Source organism: Danio rerio, chromosome 24 (assembly GCF_052040795.2).
Source record: "Danio rerio strain M-AB ecotype USA chromosome 24, GRCz13ab, whole genome shotgun sequence".
NCBI lineage: Eukaryota > Metazoa > Chordata > Actinopteri > Cypriniformes > Danionidae > Danio > Danio rerio.
This window is the reverse complement of record NC_141044.1, coordinates 23,203,518-23,218,661: the sequence shown is the minus strand read 5'-3', so window position 1 is coordinate 23,218,661 and position 15,144 is coordinate 23,203,518. Positions and strand designations below refer to the sequence as shown.

Sequence of the window (15,144 nt, the reverse complement as noted above, 5' to 3'; positions counted from 1 at the left end):
CTACACAACCATTTTAAAACTTAGACTAGACTACAGCTAGCTAGGTAAAATGCATATTTATGAACCCCGATTTCTAAGTTGCAAAATTATTTTCATATTCTGGTAATTAAACGCTCCTCCATGAACAGCCAGCTTATCATGGTGGAGGGGTTTGAGTGCCTGAGTGATTATATGATTTATGTTGTTAGGGGCTAATGTCCTAGGCATTAGAATCTCTCAAGGCAAAAAGGTCTTAGGTGACAGGTCAGACTAAGTGAGGTTCAAAAACTCTGTATGAGTGCAAAAACAGTAACGACTGTGCTTGGACGTCGCCCGGTATGGTTACCCTGGACACAGGCCTGGGGGTTGGAGGTAATGGACACACAACATGCAAAAGAAGGAAACTTACAAGAGCATTGTTGAAGCTTAATCTGAAGATCCCTGGAAAACATTTTGTTTATTGATGAAGATTAGCCAGCAAATAGAACTCTGTTAGTCTTGTTTTTGTCTTTTGCAGATTAGTCTGGGGCATGTGGAGGAGTGGGAATCACACCTTAGCAATGACTAGAAAGTGATGGATGGATGGATGGATGGATGGATGGATGGATGGATGAATGAATTAATTAATAAATAGATGTCCTTCCAAGAGGAAGGGGGTGGTGGTGGGCTTAGATAGAAGTCTTGTCTGTTTCAAGTATTTCTTTTGCGAGTAATGGACACACAACAGGCAGAATGAGAGAACTCAAAACAGCATTAGTGGAGATTTATGTGAAGAATACTGATGAACAGCTTGTGCATTGCTGAAGCTCAGCAAGCATGTAGAGTTCTGTTAGTCCTGTCTTTGTCTTTTACAGACTATAGTGCAGCATGTGGAGAAAAATGGGAATCACACACCTCAGCAATGACTGGAAACGGATGGTCAATCCTGCAAAGGCAGAAGGATGGTTGCATAGATGGATGTCCCTCCTACAGGAAGTGGGTGGTGATGGGCATAGATTGTTAGATAGTGTATAGAGAAATGGTAATTAAACCTCAGCAGTGACTGGAAACTTATGCTCCGGTTAGGTGTTTACTGGATGGATGAACAAATAGATGTCCTTCCAAGAGGAAGGGGGTGGAGGTGGGCTTAGAAAGATAGATGTCTTTTTTAGATGACAGGTGGTCTTTTTACGGTAATGGACACACAACATGCAAAAAAAGGAAACTAACTAGAGCATCGGTGGATATTTATCTGAAGAACACTGGGAAACATCCCAGTTACAATTATAACCCACTTTCCCCAAAGATAAGAACAAAGATGTGTGTCTACCAACACTTTGTGAGTTTGCTAGATCAGGGATTCCCAAACTTTTTTATTCCAGGACCCTCCTAGGCAAGTAATTCAATCTCAAGACCCACCATAATATTTTAATATGGAAAAATGGGTAAAAAAATAATTATCCATTCAAAGCAATCAAAAATATATGGTGTGTGGCTTTTTGGATTTTGCGATTTGATATGCACAAAATGAGGCTTGAAGTGCTTTTTGTGGGATGCTGGCTGTAACTGTGATATTTTTTTTGTTGAAAAAGATACTCTTCTTTTTTTTTAGAAGAGAATATGATCAACCTTTGATCAAGCCCCTTGATTATGATCAAGCCCTTCACATCGCAGTAAATTCCACTGCTAGTGTATAATCTCATAAGAAACTAAATAGCTTTTTGATCGACTACTACATGCTGGAAAAACGTCAGATAAATATGCCAATGCATAAACGTTATAGCTGAATAGATCTAATATTTACACATATGCTTGAGGAAGGAATGATGGGGGTAGTTACATTACTATTACTATTTCCCATAACATCTTTGCCCTTCCATAACATTAGGTGACGTTAAAACTAACAGATAGCACTATAGCTATTTATTGATTAGCAATCTGTCAACGTTGGGATGTAAAAAATATGGGGCAACACATACGTAGCTTCAAATGATAGAAAACATAGCAAACATTAGAAAATTTTGACAATAAAATAAAAGGTTTAGCCTATTAAAATCAATGGCCTATACAGAAATGAAATAAAGCTATAAAATCTCTTTCACTTTTAATTGTATTTGCATATTGATTAAAGTTACCATAGTTATTTAGTGAAGAGCAGCAAATGAATCTCATTTTGTTTTGTTTGATAACAGAGGTGTTAATGTACGAATGTACCGATCTATAACGAAGCATTCGAGTACTTTAGTAACTTTTTGTGCTCATTTAAGAGAAAATTAGTAGGGTTTAAAATAAAACACGCAGGACGGAGCAAAAAAATGAAAAAAAATAAGCACTTTTCCGATGGTCCCTTACTGAGAGCTCCGCTCTGTGCGAGCTCTCCCGGCCAAACGCAGATTGTGAGGGCTCAAACAGAGCAGTGCTCGTAATGTCAAGCGAAAAAAAAGAAAAAGACAGCTGTGAAACATAACCAGTTTTGTCTTTTTGTAGGAAACACACTTTAGATATTTTTAGGGTAAGTGGTTTTTGAGTTATTGCCGTCAATCGTACTGGTGATTGCCTATGAGTTGGCAGAGCTCAGCTCCACCGGTGCTGGTGATTAATCATTAGTAGAGTATATAACCAACACATGCGGAGCAAGCCGCTAGACTTTTGCTGCTGAAGAGCTGAACACTCAGCTATGAGCTGGAGACCCAGCAGCTGTGGCAACAGAGGCACAGTTCCCATGGTTACACTCGAAACTGAAACTTTCCCCTCAGTGGGAGCTATGATGTGTGTCTACTGAAACTTTGTTAGTGTGTATGGAAAATGCCACAGTAGCTGAGCCCATCACACCCCTAATGTGAAGTTTGCCAAGCACAGCAAATGGGGGTCGTAAAAATGCTTTTTACCTAGCAAGCTGTAGTCTTGGGATTTTAAAGATATGACAGTGCGTTGGGAAAGCGTGCCAGTCCTGAAGAGGAAGGACACTGCAGAGGCCACCTGCTACCCAAGGGGAGAGTGACAATAGCCACGTTTCCACTATCGCGCCTTAAGCGAGCAAGCCAAAGCCTGTCGCGTTTCTACTGTTACATCCGGGGCCTAATAGGGCCAAAGCGGGGCTTTCTCTGGGCCAGCGGCCGACCTTTTTTGACCGGCCGAATACCTTGGGCCAAAGAGGGCCAGCTGGGGCTTCGGGGAGAAGTGAAAGGACAGGCGGAGTTTGCCCGTGTCTGTTAAATATGGCATGTGGTCATTACATTAGTTTTCCGATCGCACACGAGTACATGCGCCAAACAAATAAATTAATAAGAAAAAGAAAACATAGCTGGTCAGTTTAAGATAGGCTATTCCATAAAACATCTTTTAGGCTGAGGTCTTTTTGCTTATGATCGCCCTTATGTTTCCCTTTTAAATGTAAGGCTATTGCATAAAGTTTTAACTTGACATCTCTTTGCTGCGTCCTCCTCAATGTTTTAATAGCGCTTAATAATCTTTACACCATATTAATGACACAGCAGCCAGTAAAGGTTGTCAAAAGTTTTTGTCAAGTTTAAAAAGTGTGTTTGGGTATGATATGTGCGCATTGTGAGACCTGTGTGTGTGTGTGGTAGGTCAGGCAAAAGAGCACTCGGTTGACAGCTCTGTTGATGCTTCGAACGGCTTTTTCTTTCTTTCTTTTTTTTTTTTTTTGAAGATAATACAAAATATGAATACAACAGAAAGACATAAAATTTTTACAAACGTGTCCACTTTTGGAGGCTCAAAACACTAGTGTCATATTTCGATAAAATAGCCTAAGCTATCGGATATAATAAAATAACATTAAATAAATAAACCAATAGAAAACAAACAAAAGCTTGTGTAACAATGGGAGTGACACAGACAGCAGAGGTGTGGATCCACGTGTAGGTTTATTCAGTGGTCAGGCAAGCAATGGTCAACACAGGTGCAAACAGATGTATGAAGGCAAACCAGAGTCGAAGTCAAATTAACAGGCAGATGGTCAGAGGCAGGCAGCAAACAGAATTAAATAAATAAACAAGGAAAGGATCAAAACACGGCAAAGGCAGACAAAGGAAACGCGTTGTAATGTCACTGTGGCAGATAACAAGACTCTGCAATGTGAGTGAGTGTGCTGCTTAAATAGTGTGCAATCAGTCTCTGACAATCCTCAGGTGGTGCGAGTAATCAGTCTAGATAAGTCTAGATATCAGTCTAGATATAGTATGAATATGTAGTCCAGAAATGGCGGAATTGTAGTCAATGAGTTATTGTAAGAGAGATCCAGCGATCTAAGGAGTTGTGATCGCTAGTGATTGTGACAGAACCCCCCCTTTAGGGAGTGGCTTCCAGACGCTCCTAATAATGTTCTGGCGGGAGGTGGAGCGGAGGCAGAAAAGGGGGAGGGATGGAGGGCCAGGACCATGCAGCTGGGGCATACCTGGGGTGTGGAACTGCGGAGGACCAGGAGCGTGGAGCTACGTAGGGCCCGGAGCGTGGACCTGTGGAAGGCCCGGAGAGTGGAGCTGCAGAGGGCCCGGAGAGTGGAGCTGCGGAGGGCCCGGAGAGGGGAGCTGCAGAGGGCCTGGAGCGTGGAGCTGCGGAGGGCCTGGAGCGTGAAGCTGCGGAGGGCCTGGAGTGTAGAGCTGTGGTATGTCTGGGGGCTTGGTTTCAGCAGGCAAGGATGGGTCAAACACCCACAGTGGGTCGGGAGGCTTAGGTAACGGAGGCTCTGGCAGTTCATTCAACCCCAGTGGGTCAAGAGGCTTGGGAACAGGAGGCACCGGCAGTTCTTCAAACCCCAGTGGGTCAGGAGGCTTGGAAACAGGAGGTACTGGCAGTTCTTCAAACCCCAGTGGATCGGGAGGCTTAGGCTTAGCCTTAAAAAGCACTGGCAGTTCTTTCAACCCTAGTGGGTCAGGAGGCTTGGGCACAGGAGACACTGGCAGTTCTTTCAACCCTAGTGGGTCAAGAGGCTTGGGCACAGGAGGCACTGGCAGTTCTTCAAACCCCAGTGTGTCTAGAGGCCTGGGTACAGGAGGCACTGGTAGTTCTTAAAACCCCAGTGGGTCAGGATGCTCTGGGAGGTCACATGGCTCTGGGAAATCACATGGCACTGGCACACAGCTCTGGCTGCCATTCGTGGAACTGAGGTTGCGGTCATTCAGGAAACTCGGGCGGCGGCCATTCAGGAAGCTCAGGTGGCTATTCAGGAAGCTCAGGCGACGGCCGCGGCCATTCAGGAAGCTCAGGCGATGGTGGCGGCCATTGAGGAAGCTCAGGCGGCCATTGAGGAAGCTCAGGCGGCGGCCATTCAGGAAGCTCAGGCGGCGGCTGCGGCCATTCAGGAAGCTTAGGCGACGGCTGCGGCCATTCAGGAAGCTCAGGCGATGGTGGCGGCCATTGAGGAAGCTCAGGCGGCGGCCATTCAGGAAGCTCAGGTGGCGGCGGCCATTCAGGAAGCTCAGGCGAAGGCTGCGGCCATTCAGGAAACTCAGGTGGCGGCGGCCATTCAGGAAGCTCAGGCGAAGGCTGCGGCCATTCAGGAAGCTTAGGCGACGGCTGCGGCTATTCAGGAAGCTCAGGTGACAGCCGCGGCCATTCAGGAAGCTCAGGCGACGGTGGCAGCCATTGAGGAAGCTCAGGCGGCGGCCATTGAGGAAGCTCAGGCGGCGGCCATTCAGGAAGCTCAGGCGGCGGCCATTCAGGTAACTCAAGTGGTGGCGGCCATTCAGGAAGCTCAGGCGATGGCCATTCAGGAAGCTCAGGTGGCAGCGGCCATTCAGGAAGCTCAAATGGCAGTTCTGGCGGTAGTGGCTCTGGCAGCAGCTCTAGCAGTGGTAGCGGCTCTGGCAGTGGCAGTGGTTCTGGCAGTACTGGCAGCAGTGGTAGCTCTGGCAGGTCTGGCGGCAGTGGCTCTGATAGCAGCTCTGGCAGCTCTAGTAGTGGCAGCGGCTCTGGCAGTGGCAGTGGTTCTGGCAGTACTGGCAGCAGTGGCTCTAGCAGCTCTAGCAGTGGCAGCGGATCTGGCATCTCTGGCAGTGACTGATGATCCGGCAGCTCTGGAGAATGTGGCAGCTCTGGCAGTGACTGAGGATCTGGCAGCTCTGGCAGTGACTGAGGATCTGGCAGCTCTGGCAGTGACTGAGGATCTGGCAGCTCTGGCAGTGTCTGGGGATCTGGCAGCTCTGGCAGTGACTGAGGATCTGGCAGCTCTGGAGGTAGCAGTGGCAGCTCTGGCAGTAACAGCTCTGGTGGTGGCAGCAGCTCTGGCAACTCTGGTGGTGGTGGCCATTCTAGGGGCTCAGGTGATGGCATTTTAGGAACTGGAACAGGAACTATGGCAGAAACAGACTCGGAACAAGAAGCCATCTTGTAAGCTGGTGGCAGATTGGCGCTTACCACATTGTTAGCTGGAGAGCTGGTTGTGACCCCTTTGTGAGCTGGAGGACTGGAGGCAGCCATTTTGTAAACTGGCAGACAGGAGGCGGCCATCTTGTGAGCTGGAGGACTAAAGGCAGCCATTTTGTGAACTGAAGGACTGTAGGCGGCCATCTTGTGAATTGGAGGACTGGAGACGGCCATCTTGTGAGCTGGAGGACTGAAGGTGGACATCTTGTAAGCTGGAGGCGGCCATGTTGAGAGCTGGCTGAGGTCTAGGCTGTTGAACAGGGGACAGGAGTACTGGAGATCCAAGCATAATAACATTACTAGGTGGGGCAGCAAGCCCCATTGCCGGTGGGTCTTGCTGTCCTTTGCCCCCCTCCAAAAAACATTTTGTGGTTTCCTCCACCTCACCCACGATGAAGGGGGACCCACTGAGTTCCAGTGCCAGATCTATATAATATTTTAGCGTCCCGTGGGGGTTGTGGCATGTTGGAATAAAGGGGCTCAGACAGTCCACTGTGAAAAAAGATCACAAGGCATAACTCACTCATTTTTGTTAGATGTGCCAGATTAATGAAGTCCTCCACGTACTCCTCGACAGACCATGCTTCCTGACGAAGACGCATGATTTTAATACCCGCTGGATCCATGTTGTGGCTGAGTCTTCTGTAACACTGGGAGTGACAGACAACAGAGGTGTGGATCCACGTGCAGGTTTATTCAGTGGTCAGGCAAGCAATGGTCAACACAGGTGCAAACAGACGTATGAAGGCAAACCAGAGTCGAAGTCAAATTAACAGGCAGATGGTCAGAGGCAGGCAGCAAACAGAATTAAATAAATAAACAAGGCAAAGATCAAAACGCGGTAAAGGCAGACAAAGGAAATGCGTTGTAATGTCACTGTGGCAGATAACAAGAATCGGCAATGTGAGTGAGTGTGCTGCTTAAATAGTGTGTGCAGTCAGTCTCTGACAATCCTCAGGTGGTGCGAGTAATCAGTCTAGATGAGGAAGCATGTGTAAGTGTGACCGGAGTGCATGTATGAATATGTAGTCCAGAAATGGCGGAATAGTAGTCAATGAGTTATTGTGAGAGAGATCCAGCGATCTAAGGAGTTGTGATCGCTGGTGATTGTGACAGCTAGCTATAACATTGTAGGTATATACAATACGTAAATTAAACCATTTTAAGCCATAACTTTCATTTTACAAAGGCCTCTCTTAAAAAACAATAAACACTGGAGGAGGTTTAAAATATTATTTATAAAGTATTTGGATACGGTGATATTGATCAAATCGTGCAAACAGAACATTTTTGGGGTGAGTGAAAGCAGAATCTAGCCTTACTTTTTTTCTGTCACTCAGTCATGCGCAACACCGCTTTAAACGCATTGGAGAAAAGTCCAAACACAAAATGTGTTCTGTGTCCTCAAACAAGTGTTCATGTTTTTATATGATGTGGTAAAATTTATAAATGAAACTTTAAATGTAGAGCTTTATTAGTGAATAGCTCCAAATATTTTATTAGGCTACTTGCTATTATGTGCTGAAACACTTAACACGACGTCTATCAAAACAAGGATGTTATAAAATACATTTAATACCGAGTTATTACCCGCAAATTTCTTTGGTTTTATATTATGGATGGGCGCGCTCACTGCGCTGGCTCTCTCCATTAGTGGCGAGACTACTCTATGCCAACAATCGATCGGTAATTAAACGAATATAATGAATGGAAACACAGGCCTGTGCGTATAGACACATAATGTACTGCTGTACAGTAACGTGTCATTCGTTTGTTATGGTTGTCTTCATTTCAATGGTTTCGTGATGATGTAATGGTGTGCTTTATCTGCCTGATTCCTGCTGAAGTGGGCGGGTTGTGTGACGTTTTGATTCGGGGGATGTTCTGGGGGTGGGGTTTGCATGACGCGCTGTGAGCTACTAGACAGTGGAAATGCGACATGATTCTGCCTCACTGCTCAACCTCCTGGGCGATTGGCCCGGCCCGACAGTGGAAATGAGACTAATATGAACATATGAGCTAGCCATATCCAGGGGGAGCGCTACACACAATAAGCTGGTTAGTGGGTAGGGAAGACACGGGTCTGCTTGAGAAGGGGGAACACTGCCTGGTTGAATGATGCATATGGGATCGCCACAGGAGCTCACGCATAGCTGGCACAGATCCACAGATACCAGACATGGTACTGGGCCAGGTAACTGGCCGAATTAGGTGCTGGGGGCCTCAGGGGAACTCTCTATGGTTCATTAGATGGGGAACTCACTTAACAGAGCACAATAAGCGCACTAAAGCATGTTAGGGAGCATGGTGCAGCAAGTGTATTTGACACTAAGCTCAGTTTCCTCCTGATTGGCCAGGGTTTCCCAGCAGTTTGGAAGAAACGAGCTCCACTCGAAGATTATTGGTGTTGCCCAGCTTCAACAAATATCTTTATGCTGACCACCATAACAGATAAAGAGCTGCTCAAAATAACATAAGAGTGGGCCGGCCAGAATTCCAGCCATGATTTGCTGACTGAAAAGGCCTCCAGATCGCTGACCCTCTTGATCGATGCCAACACAACTAGCAGAGCAGGTCTTTATGGACAGAATTTAAAAGTATAATGAGTCGAGTGGCTCAAACGAATCTCTGTGCAGACCCACTATGACTAGAGAGAGATCCCAAGAGGGAATTAGAGGGGCTGGATAAATTGCATTGTCTTGAGCCTCTGAGGAACTGGATGATTAGATTATGCTTCCCAAGTGTGCTGCCATCTACCGCTTCATGATGTGTGGAGTTGGCTGCAACATAGACCTTCAGTGTGGAGGGTGACGGCCTATGCTCCAATGTATTCTGAAAAAAGGTTAACAGCACTAATTGGGCAAATCTGGGGATCTTCTTGGCAAGACGTACACCACTCAGTGAACAGGCTCTAATTATGGGCGTAGTCATGCCTCATAATGGGTACTCTAGCCTTAGTGATGGTGTTACCACCAACAACGGTAGGTCACCTAAGTCTTCTGAGCTCCATCTATAGACCACACGTGGAGTTTCCAGATGTCTGGGTGTGGGCGCCAGATGGTGCCCCATCTCTGAGAAAGAAGGTCCTTCCTTAAGGAAATATGCCAGGGAGGGGCCATCGTGAGGAGTGTGAGTTCGGAAACTCAGGTCCAGTTGGACCAGAGAGATGCAACTATCAAGACCCTCTCCTCATCCTCCCTGACCTTGCACAGAACCTGTATGAGTAGGCTTACTGGGGGAAATGCATATTTGCACATGCCTGGGGGCCAGCTGTGAAAAAGCACATCCATGCCGAGGGGGGCCTCATTTAAGGAATAAAACAGCTGGCAATATGTGTTTTCTGGAGAATCAGAAGGTTGACCTTGGCTTCCCTGAAGTGCTTCTATATCAGCTACTGCGCTGGGGTGAAGTCTCCCTTCTCCTCAAGATGTCAGCTACCATGAGAGTGCATTGGCTGCATAGTTGAGCTCGCTTGGGATGTGAATGGCACACAGCGATTTTAACCACGGGTGACTCCAGAGGAGCAGATGGGGATCAAGTTGAGAAATGTGATGGAGTATAGACCTCCCATATAGTTGATATACACCACCATTACCATGCTGTCCACCCTGACCAGCACATGTTTTTGCTCCAGTATCAGTAAGAAACGCAGAAAGCGAGAAACACTGACAACACTGTCTTGGTTGACCTGAAGCCCAAACTGGTCGAGTTGCTGGAGCACCATGTCCCTGTGCAGAATCAATTATTTTATTAATTTATATATTTCACAACATGGAAGAGTGTACATTAATCAACATTCTCCTCCATGAACCACCACCTTATTGTTTAAGTTGTTAAGGAGTGCCTGAGTGATCCTAAAAGTTATGTTGTTGGGGGCTAATGGTTGGGTCTTCTAAGGCAAAAAAGTATTAGGTGACAGATCAGACTTAGTGAGGTTCAAAAACCCCTTATGAGAGCAAAAACAGTGAGGACCGTGGCGTTGCCCAGTATGGGCCCCATTGCCAGGGCCCCACCTTGGAGCCAGGCCTGGGGTTGGGGCTCATATGCGAGCAACTCGTGGTGGAACAGGTGCTGGTCAAAAGTTAGGACCACAAAAACACGATCATCGAGCACAGAAACTGGCTCTTGGGACATAGAATGTCACCTCACTGGGAGTGAAGAAGCCCTAGCTTGTATGGGAGGTGGAGCAGTAACGACCACAGATAGTTGGGCTCAACTCCACAAACATCTGAAGGTCTGGAACTCAACTTTTTGAGAAGGGCTGAACTTTCTTCTACTTTTGAATTGCTTACCGGGAGAGGCAGCATGCTGGTGTGGTTTTCCTTATAGCTCCCTAACCTAGCCTCCATGGGTTGGAGTTTTCCCCGGTGAACAAGAGGACAGCCTCCCTGCGCCTTCAGGTCAGGGATAGGTCTTGTGCCTACAGGCCAAACACCAGTGCAGAGTACTCTGCCTACTTGGAGTCTTTGGGAGGGGTGCTGGAAGGTACTCATACTTCAACGCCCATGTGGGTAATGACAGTGATACCTGGAGAGGCGTGATTGGGAGGAATATGAATCCTCGATATGAATCCGAGTGATGTCCTGTTATTAGACTTTTGTGCTAATAACAGTTTGTCCATGACAAACACCATGTTTGAGCATAAGGGTGTCCATCAGTGCATCAGTTGATGAGCTGTTAACTGTTCACCACCTGCTGGTGAGTTGGATCCGCTGGCAAGAGGCCAAGCATGCAGCAGCCCAAACAGTTGCAGAAGCAAAAATCCCAGGCCTGGGAGGAGTTCGGTGAAAAGATGAAGGAAGACTACTGGTTGGCCTTAAAGAGATTCTGGCAACCTATCTGGCACCTCAGGACCATGCCGACACTGTTAATAGCGGAAGTGGGGAGTTGTTGACCTCGACTTAGCATGTTGTTGGATGGTGGAAAGAATAGTTTATGGATCTCCTCAACCTAACTAGCATGTCTTTCATTGAGGAAGCAGACTGGAGATGCAGGGGTGGACTCAACCATCACCCAAGCTGAGGTCACTGAAGCAGCAGGGGTGGATCAGATTCACCTAGTGTATCTTAGGTCTCTGGATATTGTTCTGCTTTCTTGGCTGACACATCTCTACAATATTGCATGGAGGTTGGGGACAATACCTCTGGACTGGGCAACCAGGGTGCTGGTTTAGCTGGTTTTTAAAAAGGGGGACCAGAGGGTATTGTTCCAACTATAGGGGGATCACACTGCTCAGTCTCACTGGGAAAGTCTATGCCAGGTTACTGGAGAGGAGGATCCAGCCAATGGTTGAATCTAGGATCCAGGAAAAACAATGCAGTTTCATCCAGGCCGTGGTATACTGGACCAGCTCTATACCCTCACCAGGGTGCTTCAGGGTTCATGGGAGTATGCCCAACCAGTCCACGTGTTTTGTGGACATGGAGAAGGCATTTGACCATGTCCCTTGTGGCATTCTGTGGAAGGTGCTCTGGGAGTATGGGGTCAGAGGTGCTCTGTTAGGGGCTGCCTCGTCCCTGTATAAACAGAGCAGGAGTTTGGTTCACATTGCCAACAATAACTCAAACTTGTTTCTAGTGCATGTTGGACTCCACCTAATCTGTTCAAAAGTTTTCTGGCAGAATTTCTAAGCGCAGCCTTGGGCCGGCCGGAGGAGTTCTGGTTCGGGGACCACAGGATTTTATCTCTGTAATTCGCAGACAATATTGTTCTGTTGGCTTCATTGAACATGGAACTTCAGCATGCATTGGGGTGGTTTGCTGCTGAGTTTGATTCAGCACCTCCAATCCCAAGGCCATGGTGATCTACCGGAAAAAGGTGGTTTGCCATCTCCAGGTTGAAGAAAAGTCTTATCCCAGGTGAAGGAGTTCAAGAATATTAGGGTTTTGTTCACGAGTGTGGGAAGTATGGAACGTGAGATTGACTGACAGATTGGAGCAGCAGTAGCAGTAATGCGGTCAATGTACCAGTCTGTTGTGGTAAAGGAGCTAAGCCGAAAGGTTTGGATCATGACCGAAAGGACAAGATCTCGGGATACAAGCAGTCAAAATGAGTTTCCTTCACAGGCAGGCAGGGTGCACCCTTATAGATAGGGTGAGGAGCTCTGTCACCCGGGAGGAGATCAGAGTAGAGCTGCTGCTACTCCACATCGAGAGAAGTCAGCTAAGGTGGCCCGATCATCTGTTTTGGATGCATCCTGGATGCCTACCAAGGAAGGTGTTCCAGGCATGTCCCAATGGGAGGAGGCTTCGGGAAAGATCAAGGACACACTGGTGGGACTATGTCTCTTGGCTTGCCTAGGAATGCCATGGGATCCACCAGGAGGAGCTGGAGGAAGTGGACAAAAATGAATGAATGAATAAACTATAATTAAAAGGCCTAGGGGATGTTGGAAGGTTATGCCCTTGGTGATGCTTGTGCACTCACCCTGGCATACCCCAGCAGAGCTTTACGTCTAGCAACACCCCTGAGACTCACAACGGGAGCTGTGGAGAAATACTTGAAGACCTGGAGCTCAGCAAACAGGTAGAACTGCTTGAACAGACTGAAAAATGGAATAAGTTTCCAAAGAAATGTATTGAAATTAATTAAAGACTTTTAATAAAAATATCTTTTACTTTAGCAGACTGGCATGGAGCATGTGGAGAAACGGGGAAACACATCTCAGTTATGACAAGTACTGTACATCATAATTTAAAATGATATACTTATTTTTACAAACTAAGTGATAGTTTGGTATTTATTTCAGATAGATAGATAGATAGATAGATAGAGAGATAGAGAGATAGAGAGATAGATAGATTTTACATAGTGGAGTGGAGAAGCTAAGGAATCACACATCTTAGGAATGATAAGAAACTGATGATCACCTATCAACAACAGATGTTGTTCCAAGAGGAAGAGGGTGGAGGTGGGCTTAGATATAGATAGATGTCTTGTTTGTGGCAGGTGTTTCTTTTTCAGGTATTGGACACAACATGCAAAAGAAGGAGACTCTTAAGAGCATCGTTTTTGATGGATCTGAAGAACACTGGAGAACATTTTGTTTATTGTTGAAGATCAGCCAGCAAATAGAACTCTGTTAGTCTTATTTTTTATATTTTGTAGATCAGACTAGGGCATATGAAGAAATGGGAATCACACCTCAGCAATAACTAGAAACTGATGGTCAAATTAGGCATTTCCTGGATGTACAGACGGATGGATGGATGAATTGATAAATAGATGTCCTTCCAAAAGGAAGGGGGTGGTGGTGGGCTTAGATAGATAGATGTCTGTGTCAGGTGTTTCTTTTTCAAGTTATAAACACTCAACAGGCAGAAGGATGGAACTTGTAAGAGCACTGGTTAGGGCTGCTCGGTTATGGAAAAAATCATAATCACGATTATTTTGGTCATAATTGTAATCACGATTATTCAAAACGATTATCAGTTGAAGTCAAAATTATTCATCCTCCTGTGAATTTATTTTTATATATAAATGTTTCCCAAATTATGTTTAACAGAGGATTTTTTTTTTTTACTGTATTTCCAATAATATTTTTTTCTTCTGGAGAAAGGCTTATTTGTTTTATTTCAGCTAGAATAAAAGCAGGTTTATTTTGAAACCTATTTTAATAGCTCAATATTATTAGCCCCTTTAAGCGATAATTATGTTTGACTGTCGGCAGAAGAAAGTACTGTTATACAATGACTTGCCTATTTACCCTAATTAAGCCTTTGAATATCACTTTAGGCTGAATACTAGTATCTTGAAAAATGTCTAGTAAAATATAATGTGCTGTCATCATAGCAAATATAAAAGAAATAAGTTATTAGAAATGAGTTATTAAATCTGTTATGTTTAAACTGTGCTTTAAGCATCTTCACTGTATTTTTGATTTTATTATTGATTAATAATAAAAACAGTCGGCAGCAGCAGGAATATCGCATGCTGTCACTTTAAGAATAGTGCGGCTCTGATATGGTTTCTAGGTGAAGGTGGTAGTGGGCACAAATTGATAGATAAATATCTTCTCTGAGGCAATTATTTAAATTGTAGATAACAGAACCACAACAGGCAGAATGAGACTCACAAGAGCATTGTGGAAAAATGTTCTGAAAATTCCTGTAGAACATTTTGTGCATTGCTGGAGCTCAGCCAGCAGGTATAGGGCTCTGTTGGGCTGTCTTTGTCTTTTGCAGAGTGCAGCAGAAGACAGAGACTCACCAGAGGGTGTCACTAGACCCAGCATAAAAGTGAGTGTGCTGTTCAGAGGGGCCATGCGTCAGTAGAGCTTTATGTCTTGCAATACCCCTGGTTTCAACTATCTGAGCTTGAGAGAAAATTCATTGCTTTAAAATAACCTGAATTGAATGTTTAAAAATCAAATCAATTTTTGGAATGTGATGTCACTGAAAATCTCTCCAAAATCTCTCTCCCAAGTGCCAAAGTGATCATGTCATCCCAAGCTAAATTCACCAACATTTTAATATTCCTATAACTCGTATTTTCTTTATATTCTTATATTCGTATTATTCTTAAAACTACGTATTTACCTAGACGAGTCACAAGGATTACCATGCACACACTCTAAAAAAAATTGGGTCATTTTTTTCTACCCAAATCTTGGATTGAGGCATTTGGGTAATTTTTGGCGGTTATTCAGAGTTTTGGGTAGTTTCAACCCAGCTCCTTGGGTCAAATCAACTCACAGCAGGGGCTGACTGGGATACAACATATTATTTGTTAAAATGAAATGAAAATAGTGTAACATAAATGCAGATTCCTTGCATTTGCAGATGATCAAAATAAAAT

General features: G+C 45.3%; 1 protein-coding gene across 1 annotated transcript; it reads left to right on the top strand.

The window, feature by feature from the left end:
* The first annotated feature begins 3,830 nt into the window (after nucleotides 1-3,830).
* On the top strand, nucleotides 3,831-12,969 carry LOC147838029 (uncharacterized). Its single transcript, XM_087309468.1, has 2 exons — nucleotides 3,831-5,630; nucleotides 5,682-12,969. The coding sequence occupies exon 2, from the start codon at nucleotides 5,685-5,687 to the stop codon at nucleotides 6,258-6,260; it is 576 nt and encodes a 191-aa protein (XP_087165594.1). The 5' UTR covers nucleotides 3,831-5,630; nucleotides 5,682-5,684; the 3' UTR covers nucleotides 6,261-12,969.
* Nucleotides 12,970-15,144: the final 2,175 nt, after the last annotated feature.

Coding starts and splice junctions, on each gene's coding strand:
- LOC147838029 (XM_087309468.1), top strand. CDS start 5,685: ATGGCCATTCAGGAAGCTCAGGTGGCAGCGGCCATTCAGGAAGCTCAA.